The sequence below is a fragment of the Nicrophorus vespilloides genome, unplaced genomic scaffold, assembly GCF_001412225.1.
Source record: "Nicrophorus vespilloides isolate i.1.1-1 unplaced genomic scaffold, Nicve_v1.0, whole genome shotgun sequence".
Lineage (NCBI taxonomy): Eukaryota > Metazoa > Arthropoda > Insecta > Coleoptera > Silphidae > Nicrophorus > Nicrophorus vespilloides.
The window spans coordinates 10,887-36,803 of record NW_017099567.1 but is presented as its reverse complement, the minus strand read 5'-3'; the positions used below and the strand labels follow the sequence as shown (position 1 = coordinate 36,803).

Below are 25,917 nucleotides of genomic sequence, written 5' to 3'. Positions count from 1 at the left end.
GCAATCGATTTTGGGGGTGGCGAAGTATAAAAATGTATGGTTGATGTATGCATTTACACACAGACACACAATTATTCACCATTGGATGAAGATTGCAGACACGAAAGCCGCAGAGCAAATTAGTGCACGCCACGTGGGGGGCGGCTTTGCAAACGACAGGATCCACCACCTCTGATGCGATGACCGCATCGCAGGAAAACCCATTCGCATTCTCTTTCCGCTGCAAATAAACTGACATTTCATTTTGTCCTTTTTGTTCGCAGTTTTCCGACAGGGCGACACCGGGAAATGCTGGTACGCGGTCATGGGTGGAACACTGGAAGTCAGGGTCCTCCAGCAGGACTCCGAAACCAAGGTGAGCATTGATTTTTTCAAAAAGGCAATTTCATTGTCAAGTTAAAATCCTTTATTTATTATGCGAACTGCTCTATTTCAAAGCCTTCTTATCCGTATTCACATATACATTGGATTCTTTTTATATGGACTTTGTTTCGAGCTCACACGATTTGTATCGAAATTTATAATATATTAATTAATTAAAATTTTATAATTTATTTATTGAAATACTTATTAAATAATTTATTCAAAAAAATGTATTGAATTATATTTGATTACCCGAATTTCCTTGCTTTCTAAAAACTATTTAGAACATATTTCAAAACATCCAATTTTTGACATTGAAAATGCAATTATTACTAATTATATTACAGTAGTACACATTACAGTGTTATCACTATCAAATCAAATTCCACTAATTAATTTGTTACGGTTTGAAAATTTCAGAAGAATCTAAATTTTAATTGAACAACAAATTGTAAAAATAATCTTTTTGTTTCCATAAATGATCTATTTTTTTTTCATTTATAAAATTATATCTCCTTTCGTGTGGTTTATTTGAGTTCCTTAATTAGTCCGGTTTGAAACAGTCTGAGAATTGAAACAGATTCTTCTAATATGTGAAATGCGGCGCCGTAACAAAAGCGCTAATTAACAAAAACTCGCAGAAAATAAAGCGCGCAGTAAAAAATCGACGTGTAAATGCACCAAACTTGTTTTACTGCGCGATTTTGTTACTGTGCGCTTTTGTCCTTCGAGCTTTTGTTACTGCGTTTTCTCGCGCTGTTGTCGCGTCTCCGTAAAATGCAATTTCATTTTTGAAATTTTTTTATCCTCTATAGAGAAAATACTTTTGTCTCATTTAGTGAATTATTTGGTGGATTTATTATATCATCAAATATGACACAAATATTTAAAATCATCTAATATGCGACAAATATGTAAAATGCAATATTATTTTTGAAATTTTTCTTAAAACTATTACAGAAATAATATATTCTTTCCCATATAATATTAAAACCAAATTGACTATTTTTTATGTTCATGTAAGGATTTTGTAAGGTTAGCGATTGGCATCAACAGACTTAGATAACGCATTTTAATAAACAGTACAACATAAAAACTGAATTGCATAATTTTCAACTTCATAAAAATAGGAACAGCTGTGCTTCCACTTGTACCAACTTAAATAATTTATCTTATTTTTTTGATCTACTATCTACAGATTACGGCATTACGTTTAATATGGATATTTCAACAAGTTACCTCTCGTAATGTTGATGCACCGCTACAACATTAAAACTGAATTGCGTAATTTTTTGTTACTTCGTGGTTTTGTCTTTGATTCTGCTTGTTTTTGCTGCTGCGCTTATGTCATGGCGACCCACTACATTATTAGCCACCATTGCATAATCTTCAACTTCATAAAAGTAGGAACAGCTGTGCACCCACTTATACCAACTTAAATAATGTATGTCACTATGTCTATTTACTACCAATGGAATAAATAAATTCGGTTGTATTACTTACTTTATGTTTTGTGCATCCACATATTTCAAAAGATTGTAGTGTTGTTGCAGTATAACATTAAAACTGAATTGCGTAATCATAAATCATTTATGTCACTATTTTGATTTTTCTTCTTTGCTATATGCGTTCCGGCATTACGTTGAAAACGGATATTTAAAATGGAATTGAGTAATCTTAAACTCGTCGTTTCTGTAACGCAAACAATGCATTTAGCTTTTGCTAATTCCTTGATGACATCCTCGTGAGTAATTCAAGATCCTGAAACCTTCCGTATTTTACCGTAAACTAAGTGCAAATATCTGGCATCCTCTTGCAATGAGAGTAAGTGCACTTACTTCGCCACTAGTTAAGCACTCGGGTGGATGCGCCGGTGATTAATCAAGGTTGAGAAATTATCTGCTTTCCGCAGGCGTAGCTAACAAAAAAATAATAAATTTTGCTGAGTACTGAAATGAAAGAGAGAAAATAAAACAATCGACCATCGCATAATTACCATGGAGAACAAAGTTTGTTGGCGGATCGATAGTCTACGCTCTAGACATTGAACGAAAATAGAAATTTCGCGAAACGCAATAATTAATTCCTCGCCTTTCGGTGTTGCTAACTTTGTAATCTCGTTCACCTCCTGCACATCAAAGGCTCTGAATTTATTTATTATTTTTTATATTCATTTTCTTCTTCATCGTAATCATGGAAATAATTTCAATAGAGTCTAATGGCTTTAATTACCAACAGTTTTTTTTATTTCAATTTTTTTCATCTTTATGATAATTAGTTTTTTAAGCGATAATCGTTTTTTTACATTTCCATTTATTTACGTAATTAAGGAAATCATTTCAATAGAGTTTAATGGATTTAATTACCAACATTTTTTTTAGTATCAATTTTTATTTTCTTTTTTTTGATCTTCACCAAAAAGAAGCTTTATGAAAATTAGTATTAATTTCCATATAGTTTAATTATTCAATATTTTCTAGTTTCAATTTTTTCTTTCTTTCTGTTTGTGAAAATTAGATTCTTTTTAGTTAAAATGTTTTACCCAATCTTTGGAATTAATTTCAATAAATATTGTTGAGTCTAATTTCTTGTATCAAATTGTCTTTCTTCTTTTTGGTGTAAATTATTTTACTTAAAGATGAAAATTAGAATTTACACGTAATCTCCTATAGGATTAACTTAAATACAGTCTGAATTATTAATATTTTCTTGTTTCATACATTTTTCTTGTCTGTAAAAATTTAATTTTTTTCTTCTTTTTGTTTTGAAAATATAAAAATTGGATCAATCAGATTAATTATGGATTTATTATTTCCTAACTAATTAGAATAGAGTTTAATTAACTTTTTTTTGTATATAATTCTTCTTTCATCTATTTTCTCATAATTAATTTCAATAGTCTAATTAGCAATATTTTCTTAATTTCCTTGAAGGGATGAAAATTGGAAAATTCACATAATGAAATCTAATGAAAATAAGTTTCCTATTTTGTTTTTAAATCATTTTTCCTTGTTGATGAAAATAATTTTTTCATATAATTTTGTAATTAATTTCAATTGAGTTTAATGTATTAAATTATCAATATTTTCTTGTTTTATTTTTCGTTTAGTTAGTGAAAATGAAGTTTTTTTTGAAGGTGAAAATTGTAAATTTCATTTATTTCCAATTTATTCTTTACTATGTAAATTTTAATAGTGTTTAAAGGTTATGTGTTTATAGCGAAAATGAGTTTATTGAAATTTTCGCCTAAACTAACCATTAATTTTCTAATTATTTTTTTTTCTATTCAATTATGGAATTTAATAACCAAAATATTAGTAATTTTCATGAATGTAATTTTCATGAATGTATTAAGTATTAGAATTTATTATTTATGAATTTTCTGATTCTTTTCATTGTAATTGTTGAAAATTAAATTAGAATTTGTCTTTTGCTACGTTATTATTAGTTCATTTCAATACAGTTTAATGGATTTAATTAAAAACATTTTGTTGCTTTATTTATTATTTTCAAATTCATAAAATTGAGGGTTTTTGAAGGTGAACATTGGAATTTTCAAGCAATCCACATACATAAATTATATCTTAAATATTTCTAGTAATTTCCATCAGAACACTATATTATTAATTTGTAATTAGTTATAATGATATGAAAAGAAGAAAACTACAGAAAATTTTACGGTTATACAAATATTTGTACGTTTGTTTGGACAGTGAGATGTACGTATTATCGAACTTGTCAAAAATATAAAAATAACTAATGGCATACAAATAAGAAAATTTAAGAATAAATTTTAAGTAGAAAGTACAATGGTACGTTTCTATGCACGTATGGATAGAGAAATGTACATATTATCGAACTTATAGTAAAAGTTAAGCAACACATAAGAAGTAATATTTAATGGTGAAAATTGGAATTTGCACGTAATCTATTGAATTAATTTCCATTTTAACATTTACTATGATAATTTCAATAGTGATTAGCAAATAGCAAAATATTTTTAACTTCATTACAGTTGAGAATAGGAAATTATCACGCAAATTCCTAATTGTTGTTTTTTTTTACATAATTATGGAATTTATTTCATTTGGATTTAAGTAGCAAAATATTGTTATTTTTTTAAGGTAATTTGACTTAATTTTAATTAATTATTAGAATTTATTTTCCAATACTTTTTTGTTTCATTTTGTTGTCGTAATTGTTGAAAATTAGTTTATTTTAAAGGTGAATCATGAATTTTCATATTGAATGATAATTTATCTTTTTCCAGCAAATTATGTAATTAATTTCAATGAATTGTAATGGATTTATTTACCAAAACTTCCTTGTTTTATTTATTTTCTATTCGGCCAATATGTGTTTTTTTGAAGGTGAAAATTGTAATTTTCAAGCATTCTATTGTATTAATTGCCAATTTAACTTTTACTATACTAATTTCAATATAAAACTATATTATGCATGTGTTTCCTTTTTGGGTCGATAATGAGTTTTCTTGAAGCTGAAAATTAAAAAAGTCACGCAAAATATTCATTAATTTCATATTTGTTTTTTCTACTTCACTATGGAATTAATTTCAATAGAGTCGAAAGGATTTAATTACTAAAATTTTCTTAACTTTATTAAATTTTAAAATTGAAAAATATCACCAAAACTATATATTAAATTCCTAATAGTTGTTTTTTTCGTGGATTTATTATGGAATTTATTTCAATTGGATTTAATTACCAAAGTATTGTCAATATTTTGAAGGTAATTATAATTAAGTATTACAATATATGTTCCAACTCTTCCTTGTTTCATTTTGTTGTTGTATTTGGTCAAAATTAGCTTGATTTGTAGATGAATAATGAATTTTCACGTATTATCACGTATTTCATCATATGAAATGATAATTTATCTTTTTCCAGCGTATTATGTAATTAATTTTAATGAACTGTAATGGATTTACTTATCAAAACTTTTCTATTTTATTTATTTGGTCTAATCCGTAAATATAATGTTTTTTGAAGTTGAAAATTTTAATTTTTACGCAATCCATGTGATTAATTTCCAATTTTACTTCAATAATAATGATAATATTTATTGAAATAGAACAAAATAAAAACTCAATACAATAATACAAATATAATAAATAAAAAAAAGTCAACTTCTTCAAACAATTTTACTTTTACTATGTCAATAGAGTATAAAACGACATTATATATGTTTTGTTACAGTTGTTGAAAATTAGCTTGTTTTGAAGGTGAATAATATTTTCACGTATTTCATCATATGAAATGATAATTTATCTTTTTCTAGCAAATTATATAATTAATTTCAATTAACTGTAATCTATTTACTTACCAAAACTTTCCTGCTTTATTTATTTTTTCCTAGTCCGTGAATATGAGGTTTTTTGAAGGTGAAAATTGTAATATTCACGCAATCCATAGGATTAATTTCCGATTTGTCGTGCACACTCTTTCTCTCTATCTCTCCCTTTTCCATTAATAAAGAGGAATAGGAGGGTTGGAAATAAAAATCTGGAGGAAAAATGCATAATGGATGTAATCTCGTTTCGTACCCTCGGGAAACCCCCTTCGCGGATCATGAATATTAATAAGGGGACGCATTTAAATCCAGAAAGGGAATACTCTTCTCTATAAATTTCATTAGATATTTATTCGTGCGCGTATCGAGAGAAAGTAGAAAACCTGAAGTTGCGAAATTCAACTTTGAAAAGAAAAAAATGGATTTTTTCGCAGCCGCGAATTATTTATGTAACTTCGTGAGAACAAAGAGCGTATATATATAAAAACGTATAAAATGTGTAAAAGTTACTTTTTTTTACACATCCACCCTCTGTCCGCCTTCTTTACATCCGCGCACATAAATAACATACCAAAGTGAGATGCATATCTCGCGCACTACTCATATTTTATACAAGTGCCCTAATGGATAAAGGTGATAAAGATAATTTTCTTTATTCCCGAACCCTTCTCAACATAATAAACAGCTTCCTCTACAATCGATCATCCGAGAACCGTACTCGGTTTTCGGTCCGGTTTTGCGAGAGTCGGAAATGCGAAACGGTTTTATTATTGGATAATAGCGAAACTCGAGCGGCAAACGTCCAATGGTTACGGTTTTGCCGTTGTTCGAGGCGAACTTCATAAATAAATGATTTCATCTGTTCTTTTTTTTGTTTTTTTTTTATTATTGACGCAAAAACCTGGAATGATGAATGGGACAAACCTCCCTCGACGAAACATTTAATGACAGAAATAACAACTGGATAAATGCAATTTACGTTTCAACGCGGAACTTTTATTTGGTAGATTAAGGATTTACGTTTCGAATAAAAACCGTCGGTTTTTAATCCGCTTATTCGCGCCGCCCGAAGATATTCCATCGAAGTTATCGAATCTCCATGGAAACGTAAACATGTAAAACGCAATTGGACAGGGAGCAATTTTAATAAAATTTCAAGTGACTCGCAAATAATTTCTTCTATAAAAAATGAACAGTGCATGAATCAGTAAAATTTTAAAATTGAAATTGAAAATTTATTTTTTTTATAATTCACAAATTAACAGATTAAAATTTAATAAAATAATACATTTATATATATATAATACAGTTAACGTCCGGTTACATGTTGCGTACATAAATAACTGTACATTAAGTCTCTTTTTTTTCTCATAAACGTACCTTAAGTACATACAAGTACATATGTAATCTATTTTTGGTCGTCTGTGAAAAAGTTGTATAATATGTTACTACAATAGAACAAATATTACATAAATTATATCTGCGTAAATATTTCAATGAATTTCTTATTTTAAATGAGTTATAATGATAGATAATGACATGAAAATAAGAAAACTATTGAAAATATTACGGTTATACAAATATTTGTACGTTTGTTTGGACAGTGAGATGTACGTATTATCGAACTTGGCGAAAACAATAAATGCTATGAGAATAAGAAATTTTAAGTAAAAATATCTGTAAAATATATGTACGTATTATCGAATTTGAAAAAAATACAGATATCAATATTTGTACATTCCTTCGGTGACCGTGCATTCTCGAACATGCATTAAACGTACACAAAAGTAATACATTGAATATAAAAGCTTGGTGTATGGTAGTGCAGATATGTGTACGTTTGTTCGGTCAGAAGTATGTACGTAGTAACGAAAAATATGGATTATTGAATATTTTTAGTGTACCGATTTTGTTTTGCGTACGTTAATTTCATCAGTGTCATTTACGTTTTATCAAAATTACATAGAATATTATATGCAGCAATTTCTTAGATATTTTTACGTTTGTTTGGTTATACATTTGTACGCATTATCGAAATAACTTATAATATTTTTATTATGTTTTTTTTTTTTATAATTTACATATAATTTTATCTTACATAAATAAATATTCTTAGTGAACAAATTTCTTGAATATTTGTGCGTTAGTTCGGTTATAGATTTGTACGTAGTATCAAAATTACATAGATATTATTTTTAATTTACGTATATTTTCGTCTTCCATAAATTAATAGTTTTAATGCTCTAATTTGGTTATGTATGAAATCGTGTGCAGATTCTTAAAATAGTTATAGATTTAACTGGAATAGATGTGAGCACACAATCAGATATCAATTTTATTCGTCTATTATTATATTTTCAATGAGATACACCTTATTTTCTTTTTTATTACCCGGAATGGGAGTTCCCAGGAGTGCACGCTCCACGCTCCTCCATTCTTGAGATGCAAATAAAGCGTAAAGAAAGGGATATTCTGGATACAGATCGATGCGATGCCTGGGCATATCTGTGCATTCTTTACGAGCTCCACTCGAGCGAAAATGCTCCAAATAAACTGCACTCATAAATCGGCAACGTGCGGAAACTTTTAAAACAACTTCAGGAGAAACAAAGTAATCGTAACCTCTGGCAGATGCTATTGTTCTTGGCACCTTTGAAATATGGTTAATTATACTAATTAGTGTACTTTGTAAGCAACAGACTCTTCTGGATGGAATAATGTTTGAGCGAGAGAGTCGAAGTTGTTCCGCAGTTACATTTTAAATAAATTGTGGACGCGCCGGGTTTAAAGTAGATATTACTATTATGTAATATACTTTAAAGCCCAAATTAAAGCAGTATACTTCAGAATTGTTAATTTTTCTATTAAAACACGTATTTATGTATAATTTACTATTTATATCAAATATTTTCATTTTTATATTTTCGATATTATTGTTAAAATTTCCTAATTATATAAGCATTATCATTTATAAACATTACAAATGAAAACTTAATAATATTGCAATATTGTACAAAAACAGAAGGAAAACTTATAGTAGTTTATATCTATAATTTAAGTTATTGTTTAAAATTTAAAGCATAATTAAAGTTTTCATTACCTTTTAATATGATTTATACTGTAACATATTTCAAAAGTTAATTATTACAACTAATGAATAATATATTTGAGATTTTCTGTGAAGTTACATAATATAAATTTGTCTTTCTGTTTATATACAGTTATATTTAATTGGTCGATTAAGAGGTGATCGGTTTTTTAAATAAAATGATAAAGAATAACATTTTTTTATGTGGTATAAATGTATTCATAATCTGTTCATAAACGAAATGTTCACATTAAAATTTAAGATCGTGATTGACATTAAATGGATAATCTTTCCCGGTGGATAGTAACCATTATGATTATTTGATTTTTTAATTTGTTGGTTGGCTGTCACCTTGTCGGTTAACTTCATATTGATGCTCTGCGATTCCACTATTCCCTTTGTCCGCTGCTATCCATAACACATTATCCATCGACTTGGCTCAAGGTCCATATGCTGAACCTCATTCATTTGATCCATCTGTGATGAACGATGGCCCTATTGTTGCAAGCACCGAGAGGGCTCACAAAGAGCCTGGCTTGACCGGGATTCGAACCGGCGACGATTCGATTCTGGATAGTGCGCCTATTAGTCGCCCCAAGAATAACAATAATGAAGATTTGTGTATACCAACATAGACTCGAAACATGCACTAACTAACTAAACTAAATATAACTATATAAATGTATTTAAATTGGTACAATTGAAAAATAAATAAATAAATAAGGACGGATAAAATTGTAAAAAAAAGGAGTAATATCTCATTCAATTATCTGTATTTTTTTTGCTTATTATCAACATGTATTAAATATATATATATTCTAAAGTTATTTTATTAATTAAGTAAAACGTGAAAACAATGCGTTTCGATGCATAAAATTAATTTCTTCAAAATTGGAAGCTTATTTATCAAAAATCTATAATACTAAGAAAAGTACTAACAACTTATTCATGAATGAAATTAACAAACATTTTGGACTCGTCGGGTTTAAAGTAGATATTACATATATAGAACAATAGAAACATTAAAACAGGTATTTATGTAAAATTGACTATAGTTCAATATTAGTTTTATAACAAATATTTTCAATTTCTAGCTAAAATTGCTGAAGTTGGACCGGTTAATTTCAATGAAAAACATAAGGCAACTGTATTAATTAGTTCCTATTATCCATATCCAGAGTAAGTTAAAGTGAAAACAATCAAGAAAGGAAGATTATTAAATATTGGTTTTGTTCTATTTAAATTCTGTATGGTTTCATATTGGATATACAATAATTTAGGAAGAAAACATTAATGTATGTATGAAATATTAAACTAGGTTGCATAAAATGTGTGTAAGTGGTTTATCCTGGGAAACTACTATATATAGATATTTTAATTTCAATATTTTATCATTCCCAATAGTTCTTTTACAACATTAATCTACTTCAATTTTCTTTAAATATTTTCTAAATGCAATTAGTTTTAAATTATTCAAATTAGGAAAACCTCTCCGATAATTATATAAGCATTATCATTTATAAAAATTACAAATAAAAACTTAATAATACGCGCAACTTATTTATTTCTATAATTTAAGTTGTTGTTTAAAATTTAAAGCATAATTAAAGTTTTCATGGCATATTAATATGCCTACGTCAGCAACAAAAAATTGGGCGTCCATGAAATGAAAATGGGGGTCCACGATAGTGGAAAAACATGAAACGTGAAAAACATGGCAAGGGGTCTACGACACAAAAAAGTTTGGGAACCTCTGCTTTAAACTATAACATAAATCAAATTATTTTTTAAATTATTACAAATATTGAATAATATTTTCGAAATTTTCTGTGTAATAAAAAATTGCTTTTCTGTTTATATACGCTGATATTCTATTGGTCTATTAAGATATTTTTTTTAAATCAAATGATAAAGAGTAACACTAAAAACTTTCTTCTAATATTAAAATATATAAAGGCATAACGCCTTTATAGTCTATTAAGTAGATTTTTTTTATTTTAAAGAACATTTTTTACTTTCAATAATTTAGTAATTTGAATTTAATGATACCCCTTGAGTAGTATTATTATTGCGGTTACATTGAATGAAGATATAGTATCACTTTACTATCCCATTAGTCATGTATTTCCCACTGATCTGCATGAAATAGCAGTATTATATACCAATTTAATTCCTTATTATAATAATGCGCTCCATTCTGGAATATCATATTGAAGCAACGAAATAGTAAATTAGTTAATTTATAGACTTGTTTGATCCCTTTTTCCATTGAAAGTACTCAAAACTAAAAAAATATATGTATAAACTTTATAACTTCGTTCCCAACAAAAAATATTTGTATTTATAAAATTTATTGATGAGTATTCATCGAGTACGAAAACTATGTTTGCATTCATTTTATGCGAGTACACGAATCGCCGCCTTTACAAACACACAAACTTTCTAAACTCTGGCAAATTGTACAGCTCCACAAAAAATATATCCATTTAATTAATTAAGTTTGCAAATTAAACTCGCCCAGCATAAATGAACGCGCGTACATAAAGCAACGTTTCTTGCATGTTCTTGAAGTCACGAAAAACATCCGCGTGTCAAGGTGGAAAACACTGACTGCGACAGGAAACGTCGTAAAAGTTTTACCGGGCGTGGCGGATGCGCCGGGCATTTTACAGCCCTTCAATATTTCATAAAACAGTAAAAATTGCAAATTGCTGTAAAATAATAAAAAGTTTTCAAAAACATTTTAATCGACTAAATCCATTATTAACAAACTGCATGAATATTCGCATCGTTTATGGATCCGTTAATGTACTGAATGTTTATTTTATATTTTTAGCAAGTTCATTTCCTATATTCAAAATTTCTTTTGTGGTATCATTTACGAATATCGGTCCACTTTAATCGAGTTATAAAAACTTCTGTGCAGCAGCTGCTATATAAACTAACAAAATTTGACATATGTAGGTGCCATAACAGTATATCAACTACTACCAAATACATATGTCATTAAACTAACAGAATTTGACATATGTACGTGTGATAATAATGTCATAACTTACATTATTATTATCAAGTGCACCAGCTACTGCCAAATACACATGTCAACATAGACAGTTTGAGCTGTCAATTTAGGATTAGTGTCAGAAGGCAACTGTCATATAAACTAACATAATTTGACATATGTACGTGTCATAATAATGTCATAACATACATTATCATTGTCAAGTGTCAATTTAGGATCAATGTCAACAGACATCAGCAACTGTCATATAAACTAACAGGCATATGTAAGTGTCAAAATAATGTTATAACATTCCTTATTTTTTCTTATCATTAATTAAGTTATTACACTTATATATAGAAATACCTATTTCACATTTTTCTGAACATTGACTAGATTAGCTTATTAAATTTTTTATCAATTAGCTTAATTTTTAGAATGTTTAACACGATATTATTAAAAATTAAACATAATATTCCAAGATGTAACAAAATATAATATATTGTAATTCAAAATTTACAAATAAATATTCTACATTTAAGTAGTATCGGTCCATTTTAATCGGACTATAAAAACGTTCCTGTAGCAGAAATGTGATCTAAAAAAATGTACCCTTGAGACGTGGCGATTTTTATTTTATTTATCTCGTATATATTTTTTTGGTGTGCGGATTGTAAATCGGAAGTTCCTTAAGATCCACTTCGGGCGGTCTCCGGGCAGAAGATTGCAGTGGATGGTAAATATGATGTAATCGATTCTGAAGATCCCCCGCGGCTTTTCGAGGAAACAAGTAACATCGATCTGAAGATGTACTGACATGGGAAGAGGAAAATAAATTGTACATTTAATTGAAGGCTTCGCAGCTTTACTTTTCCTTACTTCGTTGCTATGCATGCTATACAACTCGAACCGTTATGATATTCAAGAATGAAGCGTTGTTATTATGGTAAGAAATTAAATTGGAATAGAATCGTATTTCATGCAGATCAGTGGAAAATAAATGGGTAATGGAATAGTAATGTGATACTTTGTCTTCGTTCAATGTAACCTTATTTCATCGCTATAATAATGCTACTCGAAAGATATTTAATAATACTCGAAAAATATTTAATGATATAAATGTTGTAAATTTTACATCACAATTAGAGTTAATACAAAAAACCGACTTAAAAAAATCGTTTTTTGAATTTCAACTTTCCATAAAATTTTCTTTTTCTCACGAAATAAAACTTAAAAAAATCGAGAATAATACATAAAGACTCCTTGAAAAGCCATATAGAAAACAATAATATCCTTATTTTTCTCAGAAAATAAACAACGTTAAAGAATACAGAGCAAATTCAATTGTAAATGCGGCGTATATATGTTAAGTGAATTGTGAATAGGACGATTATTAATGGAACTTTCTGAGTTGCTTATTTCATGGTAAATGCATCTTAAGGATATACTCACAGGGTGAGAGAGGAAAACACATTGCGCAGTTAATTGAATTACATACGTGTAAGTAATTCGGAATGCAAATGAACGTGTACAACATCCGCACGAAGTGAATACCTTTATTAAAGCGATTAATGGAGATATCCTGTTATTTGCAAAAGAGCTACTTCAACATTATATACACATGATTAAATATATTTTAATATATACATTTAATCATGGCTATAATTCATACTCAAAGGATTTCAAAGAAGGATCATTATTAATGCAGGATCATATTTAATGACATTTGAATTATTTAATCAGAAAAGTGAAAATTTTATAACATATTTACGAAAGTATAACTTCTTTTTCTAAAGAAATACTTTTTCAATGAATCGTTTTATTTAGAAGAAAGTTTGAGAATAAAATAGGAAAACGATTTTTTTTATTGAAATATTAAAATATACATAATACATCGATTTTTTGACAGAGCTGAGGGCATTACTGATGTTTTACAAGCAACAGATTAATCTTCCATACGCCTATACAGGATATTTTACTAAAGCTCAAAGAAATAACATAATAACCAGAGATCAATTGCAGCAGTCATCATATAGATTATGTACCAAAGCACTCTTATATCAAAGCGAATTTCCTAGAATCCCGAACTGTTTGTGATCACGTAATGGTCTGTACTTTTCTTGCAAAAGACTATCATATCAAATCAATTGTAATCCAAAAAAAATATCTTATTGAGCAATCGACTAAAGCACAATAATTTGTTAAATAAAGTTATTTTTAGTTGTCAAACTAAAATATCTTTGTTATCAGCATTTTGCAGAGCCAGTCCATTTTAAATGGATAAAACCATAAAAGCACGCTTGTACGTAAATTTTGGAAATTTCGGAAATTCTATTAATATTTAAATTTTTTCGATTTTTGATTATTTTCGATCCTCAAAAGAAATATTTCTATTTCTAAAGAAGAAAAAAACTGAAAATAATAAATTTTTTGGAACAAAACACTAAAATTGAAAATGTCTTTGAAAATGACCCACTATTTGTAAGTGTGGGTCCGTATTAATCAAACTATAAAAATGTCTGTACGATGATTATGTAAATTCTCTTAATATTTACTTAAAATAAATATAAATACAATGGTTTTCGGTTCACAAAAGAAATAATTCGGTTTTCGAATAAAAGACCAAAATTGAAAAAGTCGGTCCATTTTAATCAAACTATAAAAACGGTTTTGTGTGATAATTTTCTAAATTCTATTATTATTTACTTAAAATAATTAATATAAGTACAGTGGTTTTCTTTCCTGAAAGGAATAATTCGATTTCCGATCAAAATACTAACATTGAATACAATTCAGTATTCGAACAAAAAACTAAAATTGAAAACGTCGGTCCATTTTAATCAAACTATAAATTTCGTAATTTCGCTTAATAATTGCTTAAAATAAATATAAGTCCAACGGTGTTAGGTTCTAAAAGGAATAATTCAGTTTCCGAACAACATTTTGGATCGCAAACAAAAATACGCTTAATAAGTGGAATCTAATGGTTTTTTTTATAAACATTTATAATAAACATATAATTAACAATATTTATTACAAATAACAATTATGTAGAATGGTTTATCACTTTTATATAGATTAAATAAATATTACTAAAAACTATAAACTTATGCTAAGATTATTAAAACTTATGGAATATTTTGAAATTCCTAATTTATAAATAATAACATGAGATTTGATTTATAAAAACAAATGTCCTCAGCAGCAGCAACTTGCTGAGAGATATCCATGAGGATAATAAATTGACAGATAATGTAAAAAAGAGGTGGACAGAAGAAAAGTTTGAAAGAAAAATGTACGAACACTACAAAACAAACAACTAAACATTGCTCACACGCAATACCAGCCCCTGGGACAACGAAGAACTGCAGCAGAGGAACTCAAAATAGTAACAAATTGTAAAATAAATGTAAAAAGTATCTATTTGGCTAAAACCATTACAATAAATATCATAATATTAGATTTTAAGCAATAATGCTATATAAACGAATTATAAATTAATATAATAAATCTTATGTAGAAAATAAATCTCCTGATCGGTTTTCGATCAGTTTTATTATGCATTAAGAAAATCTAAAATTCGACTCAGTTATTTAAAAAACATATTAGGTCAATTTGCAACTAATTTATTTATAGTTGAAATCAGTTTGTAAACTAATTTAACGATTTGTTTCATCACTTCTTGGAATCATTGTGTTGAATAATTGTAATTGAGTTATAAATGCTGAGTGTTAATCTCGTAACCTAAACGTGCAGATCAATTGTGAATATTACGATCATTAATATGGCACTTTCGGAGTTGCTTATGTTGCCTGACTTCGTTAAATACGCCTTCTTCTCTTCTTGTAACGACATCATCAATCTTATTTTTTCCTTTGCTTGGGTCTGCTTTACGACGACATTTCATTTTTATGTCGTAATTACTTCTGTGCGAATTAACGCTACGTTCGTCAAGTTGTTGCGCCCATCCATCTCTCTGTCTCCCTCTCATCATCTCTCCGTCTTCTCTCTTTGCCTTCTCTTCCGCACTCTCCATCTCCCTTTGATGGCGGCGACGGCGGATGAACGTAATTCAAGCCCAATTTTCTCGCTTTTATGCCGACCCATTTCGTCCTGGCTGCACTTTAAGCACACGTAAATACATTGCCGCTGCTAATTCCATTCCGTCCCATTTCTGGTTGCCCTCATTTTGTTTTCGAAACATACCAGAATGAGTTTCATCGACGGCCCTTTTAATTGGACCCTGTTCTCGCACCCCATTGTTTTTTTACTTTTCTCCCTTCATTTCTTCGACTTTTCAAACGCACTCACACACACACTCGAGTTGCGGCCCTTTGGATTTCCTTCCAGTTCACTTGCCCTACCATTTCCTTCCGCTTCGTCAACTCTAAAAAAGTCAATTCTTCTTATCTTCGAAACGGTTCGGTTTCTCTATGTTAGCGAACTGGGTCATATGACAAAAGGAATGTATGCGGGGAGTTACGAAACACACACACGCGTTGCTTGTAAGTCGACGTGAATTCAAAGGGGAAGGAGCGAGGTTGCATTGGCAAGAGTTTAACGTTTCCGCTCAGTTTGCGGTTCTTGCTGCGACAAAATTCCGGTTACAACCTAAGCAAGGATCGATCGGACCAATTAATAAACAAACGTTTGTTGATTGCCGTCGGCAACGGCATCCTTCCGGCCTTTGCAGGACTCAATTGCTTTTCTTTTCTATTTTTTCAGATTCCGGTGACGCTGTGCACGCTGAACGTGGGCGCTACCTTCGGCGAGTCGATCCTGCAGGATCTTCCCAGAGACACTACCGTCGTGACGCAAACCACCTGCGAATTGCTGCGGGTCGAACAGCCCGATTTTAAACTGATCTGGGAGGTAATTAAACTTTAACAATCTAATCACAGCATAATTGAAAACTTTCCTTAATGAAATTTTAAAAGGTACATCTAATAGCTTCAATCACTTCAGTTGATTGCTTGTTGAGCTGTTGTCAAGAATATTTAAGAAACCATTATAATTTTTTGCTTCTACTAAAAAAGAACGTCATTTTCAATGTTAAAAAATTTGACAATGATCATAATTTATATTTGATATTATTTGTTTAGATTATTGAAACTTTAAAGTTTTGTTAATATGTTTGACATTCTGTTTTTTATCAGATGTCATCCATTAATCCAATCCAAAGTCATTTAAAATAAAATCTTGAAAAATTATAGGTGCCTACAATATACGAATTTTTATTTTATCTGGATCTTTTCCGCTAAAGTAAGTATACGCATTATACACGAGTGCGCATAATATTCAAAATATTTTACTCACAATCTGTTGACATTTATTCAAATATTTTGATTTTGAGACGTTTATATTCATCATTTTATTACTTATTACTCCCAAAAATTGGAAAACGTTTATAAATATTTTACTTACGAGACATAAAAGAAAATGATATTCATCAAACAAATAATATATCTTACAATTATAACAAATATTCTTCAAGAAAATTAAAAAATGCAATTTTTATTGTCAAAAATGCTTTTCTATTTATGTTTGAGCACAACAGATATCTTGATTTTGATGTATTAAATATGCCATGATATAATTAGATAATCTACACTATAGGAATATCAAATAAAAACTGACATAACGTCATTTAAATAAAAATAGCGGCAAATTTAAATTGTAACGCTTCGTTTATGACAATACATATCAGTTAATTTATGTTTCAATAAAGTAATATTTTACTATTAAAGATTAATTCAATCATTTTTCTCTTGTTTCAATACTTTTTTCAATACTTCTTTACTCACTGTTATGTAATTTCTAGATTCAATGTTGATCAATAATTGTCTCTCTTTGATGGCATTTAATACTAGTTTTAAGATGAAATATTTTTTATTTTTAATACATGATCTGTCATTAAGGATAATAAATAAGGATGGGAATTTCAACAGTATGATTCTGTATTGGTTCGTCAGTGTATGATTAATGTTATCTATATACAAGATCTTGAACAGGTGTCGGAAAACTGTGGCTTGCCACATATACGACTACCATTCTTGTGAGAAGGGACAAGCTTGGTTCATTCGTCTCAAAAGTTTGTTAGAAAACTATATTTTCGTCTCTGTTATAATTTTTAAATAGTTGTGAGCAGATTTTACTCTTCCGTCTCATAAGATTTCAGAACTATGGTATAGAGTAACCTACCAACATATTTATTTGTAGTTATACTGCGGCCCAATTGCTAACATTTTTCACCAATTCCTAGTTTTGACACATGGCGTCAGCTGTCATTTCGCGACTTATTAAAAATATAAAACTACTCAATTTTGAGCAGCGATTCATAAAATGAGAACCGCTGATCTATTGAATTTTTAAAGTCTGTATGTTTTTTTTATGATTTACTAGCAGATTTTCAGGCAAATTGTTCGGTTTCAGTATTGAAATATGAAGTAAATTTTCAATCATGTATATTTGTACAATTGTAGTTGTAATACGTTTTTGGCCTAAAAATATGTAAATCATGGTATTTCTAGGCATTTTAAGGAACTTATGATGAGTATACCATCGAAATGCTTTGTGTCGTAAAGTGTGTATCTCGATTTTCGCAGGAAAATTTTATCCGTGAAATGGATTTCTGAAATTAACATAATTTCAATTTTCTACCATTGCACGAATGTTCTAACCGTTAACAAACTTCGAATTGGCGCAAAATGAGAATGCAAATATTCGCGCTGTGCGTGAAACGTCAGTAATTGAAAATCGATGCTGTCGCCAAATAGAAAATCCTCCCACTCCGAACGCTAAAAACAATTTACTATCCATGCCAACGAAAACAAAATCATAACAACAGGAAATAAAATACTAATTAGTGCCGACTTTAATCGTCGTAACAAGTAAGTTAGTGTTTCCTTGTAATATGTTCTGTTGCGGTTTTTTGCAGAAAAACAAGGACCTTATGAACGAGCTCGTATCCAACTGCAAACTGAAGAACGGTAAGCATCTCGTTCCCGACGGACGTACTTATTCCGCATCTCCCTTAATTCCCACCATTATTATAATAGCCTTAAACCTGGACTGGAATTCGCATCCCTCCGGCCAGAATTCGATTAAGGACAATAATCAACCTGTATTTTGTTCATTAAAAAACGGAAATCGATTTTGTTTTGTAAACGTTCAGGTACGCGATTTTGATTCCTAACCTGCTGCGATTGTCACCTGTCATAATAATCCTTGACACTTGTTGTCAAACGGATTTGCTTTACATCCAATTCTCGATGCATCTTCGATCAAATTAGCATTCGGGGGAGAAATAAAAATGTAGATGAAATTGACGGCCCTTGTTGAACGAAAATAAACCGATCGTTTCGTTCGGGTTTCATTGTGCAATAGGTAATTTTATTTTTGCGTCGCGACGCCGAGTGCAAATCGGATTCCCGTTGCTGTGTACCGTCGGATTATCGACGCCCGTCCAATCATATTATCTGTCTGTGCTGCTATTTACAAATGGGTATTAATTAGGCGATACACGACCGGCCCTTTAATGAAATCCCTGCGCAATGCGCATTCCGCAATTTCGCATGTATATTTTTTTTGTTGTTAACGCTAAACTGCAATAATACAAAACGCAAATCGCCGCCTCGCTCAATTTGTGGTCTAATTCGATCGGTTTAATTTTTAATAAATTCGTAATACGGAAATAGTCCAACATTGAACAAATAAATAAATATTGTTCATATTTACAAATCATATGTTCATCATATTTTTATAGTTAATCTATAATGTGTTGATTCCTTTCCGATCAACATAGATTTAATGTAAAGTAGGTTTGTAACATCAAGAAGTATTGGGCGAAGTAAAAAGTTTTGAGCGTTTTTCGTTAGATGGCTTTAATGAGCCATATCTCATGATGTATACGTTGCATCTATACCAAAATGGTGGTAAAAAAAGAGAAAATTCGATATAATTTTCAGTACGACCTATGGGAAAAGCGGAGCAGGTGGCCAAAAAAAATTGTGTTGTTTATACAATATCAAATGCAACATCAAAGCATTGGTTCTGATAATATGGCAACCAATCTTCGCAAATGTTGATAAAATCATAGAAATCGTTGAGTCAGACTGTCATGTCTTTTTTTATTTAATTAATATCGAAAATATAAATTTTCCTACTCAAGATAAAGTTTATATATGCTTGGAGCATTGACAAACAATGAAAAACATTTGTTTACAATGTTTGTTTTCATGTTCTTTTTTAAATTCAAATTTGCTTTTACAAGTTTATAATTGAGAAAAATTGCCCAAATATAAAGAGGTTTACTCGTATATCATTAATTACAAAACCTAATAAAAATGTTCTACAATCTTTATATTAAGATTAATACAAAATCTAAAAAAAATGTTTCTTTTCGGAATACCATTCAACTTAATAACAATTTTGTGTTTGAAAGTATATTGAAATAAATTTTCATATACAGTGGAACCTCGCTTAAAAAGCATAATACGTTTCAAAAATATCCGGATTTTTACTCGTATAGTGAAACAATTTTACCCATATAAACTAATGAAATATATGATAATGCGTATATTTTATCATAATCTTCTTAATTAGATTTTGTGTTGATCCATACTTCATTCACAAACATTGTTTGTCTTTCACTTAATTTCCTATAAAGTATATTTGATACATTCATCAAATCGTAAAATTATAATTATATATTGTGTACGTTCACTAAATACGTAAATATTTATCACATTTCAAATGAACAAAAATATTTACAAACATTTTGTTTGATTTTATGTCCTTAATTATCAATTTATAATAGGTTTACAAATATTTAATGTAAATCTGTTGCATGTAAATACAATATATCTTTATTCAAAATGCATAAAATTCGCAAAACCCAATGTCTCTTTGATGTACCGCATAACGTAATCATAAATAAATATTAAATTATGGTGCTTTGAAGGTAAAGTAAAAAAAAAATGTTTGTATATAATATTATATGTTCAAATATTTTTCATTAATCAATACTAAGTGGATATATAATCTGCACTGAACATGCATGAATTGAAGTTTCCACTACGCTCGAAACATGAACAAACAATGTATTTCTATGTTACGTATCCACTGAACATTGATCATATATCAAACGATTTCAAACATTCTGCATGGTTGATAGATTATACTAACAAAAGGATCGCGCCGCACTCTGAACATGGAAAGTTAGTTACAAGTTTTTGGTGTTTCCATACACTTCGTAAAGTTTCAAGTATTATTGGGGTTGGGAACAACCCGAGGCGTGACATTGTAACCCACAATCAAATTTCGTAGACGGACGACGATTTCCTAATGCGCTCAGAGCAACTATACGCACTTTTAGTGTTTCAAGGTAGATTTATTAACGAATCGTAGTAGCAAATTGAACGAACGTGCACCATAAACAGCCGATAATAGTAAGTGTTTTCGGTCGTTATCGGAATACGATATGGTAATGTATTCAGATATTTCGGATGGCTTGTCGCCTGCCGCAATTCTCGTTCGTAACAAACGTATTGTGCTCCATTTTTATGTTGTCTACCTCCATTCGTTGCGTTGTTCGAAATTAAATTGTCGCTGTTCAGATGGAAAGGAAAAAGGGGACGAAGAGCGAAATGAAATAAACGAGTGTGTGTGTGTACCACGGGTTCGTGTTAACGGCGTTTTGCGGCTTTTATCGATTAGGAATCGTTCCATTTGTCCATGTGGAAGACCTCTTCTGTTTGCGTTAAACGCGCGCGCGTGTTTCTGTATCGGCATTGTTTGTGTTATGTATCTGAGCACAAATGGGCGCGTTTTTCTGCAGATTCTGTTGGTCGATTCGTGCGGATAAGCTCCTAGGTGGATAATAAAACAATGATTTACTTTTTTTTCTGATTTGCAATATTAACATTGCAATTTTAACGTAGGTTTTGGATCCGGCGTCAGCTCTAAGAATGCTCAACCATTATCGCCACCGCCGAGGAGGTCCATGTCTCCGGACCAACCTAATCCAGCGGAACCCATCACCGAGACTCCAGGCGCCACAATGAGTCGCATCGGATGGGCTTTGCGCACACTTTTACTAAGTAAAAGCCTAATGTGTTACCGACTATTTTATATGCAGCAATTCGGGTTTTAGGTCAAAATACTTGCCTGAAGGATAGGAAGGTTTCTGGGAGGTTGGTGAGGAGATGCGCTCCGGGAACGGAATTGGTAGATTGGTTGCTATCGTTATCACCTGGTATACATACAAGAGCGCAGGCTGCTGGGATGTGGCAAGCTTTGCTCGAGGAAGGAGTCATAGCTCATGGTAATTCAATGTAATAGTAAAATAACCGTTTTACCAATTTCCATAATTCAGTCGCCAGGGAGCAACCGTTCAAAGATAAATGCTTCCTCTACCGCTTCTGGCAGGACGAAGAAGGCGCCACAGCCCTTCCAACACTCGAGGATGTCGCCGGTGCCGAAGATCAGATCCTTGAGTCGATCACCACTTTATTCAATCGTGGTCCTGATGCCATCATGCGAATGATCCTTCGAAAATCGTAATTACTACAATATTAATATCTCATCATTTGTCCAACAAAAATAATTTGACAACTTACACACGACTCCAGTTTATGACATTCAATATTTCAAAATTTTGTATCCAATTGTAACCTTCTCCATGATTTCTATAACTTGTATTATCACTTTCTGCACTATTTGCGGAACATATTGAAACATAATGACATAATTTGAACTAAGATTCTATTTATTGTCATTTCTTTTTTTTGATGGACAATTAAAAAAAAAGTAGTTTATTATTCTACAAAACAGCATCCTTTCTAATAAAAATAAAAATGCCGCGCGAGCAATTCTACCATCTCAATTAAAAAAAACAGTGAGTTCGAAACACATCAAAATCGTCAAATTAAAAGATAGTATAATATAGCATTTCAAATATAGTAGAAAAAAGATGGTAATAATATATATAAAAGTAGCTATTACTTAAATATTTGAAATATTTTTCTGTGAAGCTATGGTTTATCAATACATTTTGTCGAATGGAAATTTCATTTCGGAAATCGATTATTTTTGTAGCTTAGGTTCCCAGTTTTAAGTACTATTAAACCATGCTGAAATATTTGTGATGAAAGTTATAAAGTTATTTTTTTTATAAGCAAATATCAGTAATATATTACATTTTTATTGATAATTGCAGAAGTCACGATCGTACACCGGATGACCTAGAGACCATCTACGAGGAGCTTCTGCACATCCGCGCTCTCGCTCACCTTACCAACTCGGTTAAACGAGAGTTGGCAGCGGTGCTCATCTTCGAAGCACATCCGAAAGCCAGCCACGTTTGTAAATATTTCACATTCCTTCATCTAATCCTCTTGTTTATAATTAACATTTTCTTCTTAAAAAAAAAGTGTTCCACCAGGGTGACGAAGGTAGGTCTTGGTACATAATACTTAGAGGTTCCGTGGATGTGGTCATCCATGGGAAAGGCACCGTGAACACCTTGCAGGAAGGCGACGATTTCGGAAAACTGGCACTCATCAACGACGCTCCAAGGTAACATGAATGTTATTTGATTAATAATGAGAAATACATGAATTTCATTATCAGAGCTGCAACGATTGTTCTGAGAGAGAACAATTGTCAATTCTTGCGGGTGGATAAAGAAAATTTCAACAGGATCTTACGTGACGTCGAGGCAAACACCGTTCGTCTTAAGGAACACGGAAAGGATGTGCTTGTCCTCGAAAAGATATCGCCGCAACAGAAGACAGCTTACTCGAATTTCAAGTATGTTGGACTAATTGGATTTAATATAATAATTATATGATTATATTTAGGTACACGGTGATGGCTGGAACTCCACAAAAGATGCTTGAGCATCTCCTGGAAACGCGCTTGGATTCCAGAAACAGCTTGGGAGGACAAAGCGGTGGACAAGATCCGTTCTTGGAAGATTTCCTACTGACGCATATTGTTTTCATGCCTACGCACCAATTAGTCGACGAATTGGATAGACAATATCCTTTTAAAACAGCAACATTTAATTAGATGTTATAAGTAGATAGAAATTATTCCTTAACACAGATTACTTATCATTTGGAGTCGCCGAATCAAGATAGAGAATTTGTCTTGGCGTGCAAGAAACGCGTGGTCCAATTCATATACCGCTGGGTAGTGACCATAAGGTATCCTGTTTTCGAGGAGGAATCGGCGATGGAGTTTCTGGAGGATCTGGCAAGTGAGGTTGAGGCGGATTGCGTGCAGCTGGAAGAGCTGCAGGAGGACGCTTCAATGATGCACCACGTCATGACGCAACTGAGGAGGTAAATTAATTATGAAAGAATTTAATATAATATCCTTGTGCGTGTCATTTCGTTTGTAGGCATCAGGAAGATCAAAAGGCGCATGAAAATCAGAAATGGAAGCTTCCGCCTTTGGGACAACCGATCAGTTTGTTCAGCGGAAACGAGGACAATCTCAGGACGATGATTAAGGCTCAGGATGATAGTAATATTTTGATTTATTATAATGTTGCGCTTTAATTGATTTTTTCTTTCTTTAGTAATTTTCAGGGTTTACTGTGCTGATCACACGTATTGCACGTTACGGTTACCGGTGGATAGCACCGCGGAGACCATCAAATTGTTCGCTGCGGATAAATTGAAGCTGAGAGCCACCGAAGAACTTCTTCTGGTGGAGGTCAAGTCGAACGGAGAACGGGTGGTGTTCAAAGACAACGACATCAGCGTTCCGACGGGTCTGACTCTTAACGGGAGGATCTTTGTGTCGCCTAAAGATCATCTGGACGCTTTGGTATGTTTTGAATCTGAAGAGTTTAATTATTAAAAGCTTTTTTGATAGACGGCGCTGGGTGAGCAGGAGGAGGCAACCCAAGGAATCGACGCCGATATTGAGCTATTCAGCACCAAAGAGTTAGCCTACTTCATGACTCTGTTCGATTGGGAATTGTTCTGGTGCGTGCATGAATACGAGTTAGTTTACCACACGTTCGGGCGACATCACTTCGGCCAAATCACCGCCAACCTGGACGTCTTCGTCAGGAGGTTCAACGAAATCCAGTATTGGGTCGTCACCGAGATTTGCTTTTCCTTGAGTCTCAGCAAGCGCGTCGCGATCCTCAGGAAATTCATCAAACTAGCAGCGTAGTACGAAACTAACCTAAACCGAACGAAATTCGTTTCTACAAACTTCTTGCATCTTCCAGCTGCAGAGAATTCCAGAATTTGAACGCGTTCTGCGCCATCGTGATGGGATTAAGCAACGTTGCCGTGTCCAGACTTTCCATGACTTGGGAGAAGTTACCTTCGAAATTCAGGAAACTCTTCACCGAATTCGAATCGCTCATTGATCCGAGCAGGAACCACCGCGCTTACCGCCTCAGCGTTGGAAAGCTTCAACCTCCTGTCGTTCCCTTCATGCCTCTTCTTCTCAAAGACATGACCTTCACGCACGAAGGCAACAAGACATGCTTGGATGGACTCGTAAACTTCGAGAAGATGCACATGCTAGCGCAAACAATGCGCACCATAAGGTTCTGCCGAAGCCGACATCTAGGTAAAATCGTTACAAAATAAAATAATTAATTATTTAAAACAATCTCTTTAACATCAGTGCTGGATCCGCCATCACCGAAAAGCGAGGGCGAAGTCAAATCCTACATCTCTTGCCTTCGAGCCATCGACAACCAAAGGGTTTTAACGAACATGTCGCAAAAGCTGGAGCCACGACGCTCCTAAAGATATGACCAACATCAGCTGCAGCAATAGAGAGCTATAACATTATCTCTCTCACTAATTTTATTATCATTTTCAAATTCGTATAAATGGCCGGGTCCAAAACTACACAAATCTATTATACATTTAACTAAATCAAACACTAAGAGATTGGTAAAGCCAGGAAGGAAGGTGGAACCTTGTCCGAAACTTTATAGAGTGATTATATACATTTTAATTACTTACAAGAAAATAATTATGAATATTATATACATAACAAAACAATCTAGAAGATGTAAGTAAAGAAGATAAAGCAATAACACTTTCCTTTTGCTATTTTAAAAACTAATATTAATTATGATACTAATTGATAATTCAAAAACTCTCAAACACACACA

The 25,917-nt window shown here is 31.4% G+C and overlaps 1 protein-coding gene across 1 annotated transcript; it reads left to right on the top strand.

Moving 5' to 3' along the window:
- Window positions 1-263: 263 nt before the first annotated feature.
- Window positions 264-25,917, top strand: LOC108564753 (rap guanine nucleotide exchange factor 4; the record flags this gene model as incomplete). Its single annotated transcript, XM_017923866.1, is given in 16 exon segments — window positions 264-355; window positions 16,488-16,634; window positions 18,700-18,751; window positions 21,704-21,862; window positions 21,916-22,086; window positions 22,138-22,321; window positions 22,981-23,126; window positions 23,195-23,339; window positions 23,394-23,573; window positions 23,624-23,803; window positions 23,876-24,109; window positions 24,169-24,293; window positions 24,349-24,599; window positions 24,648-24,952; window positions 25,012-25,361; window positions 25,419-25,917. Coding segments are annotated over 16 exon segments (2,846 nt in total), but the record flags the coding sequence as incomplete, so codon positions are not given.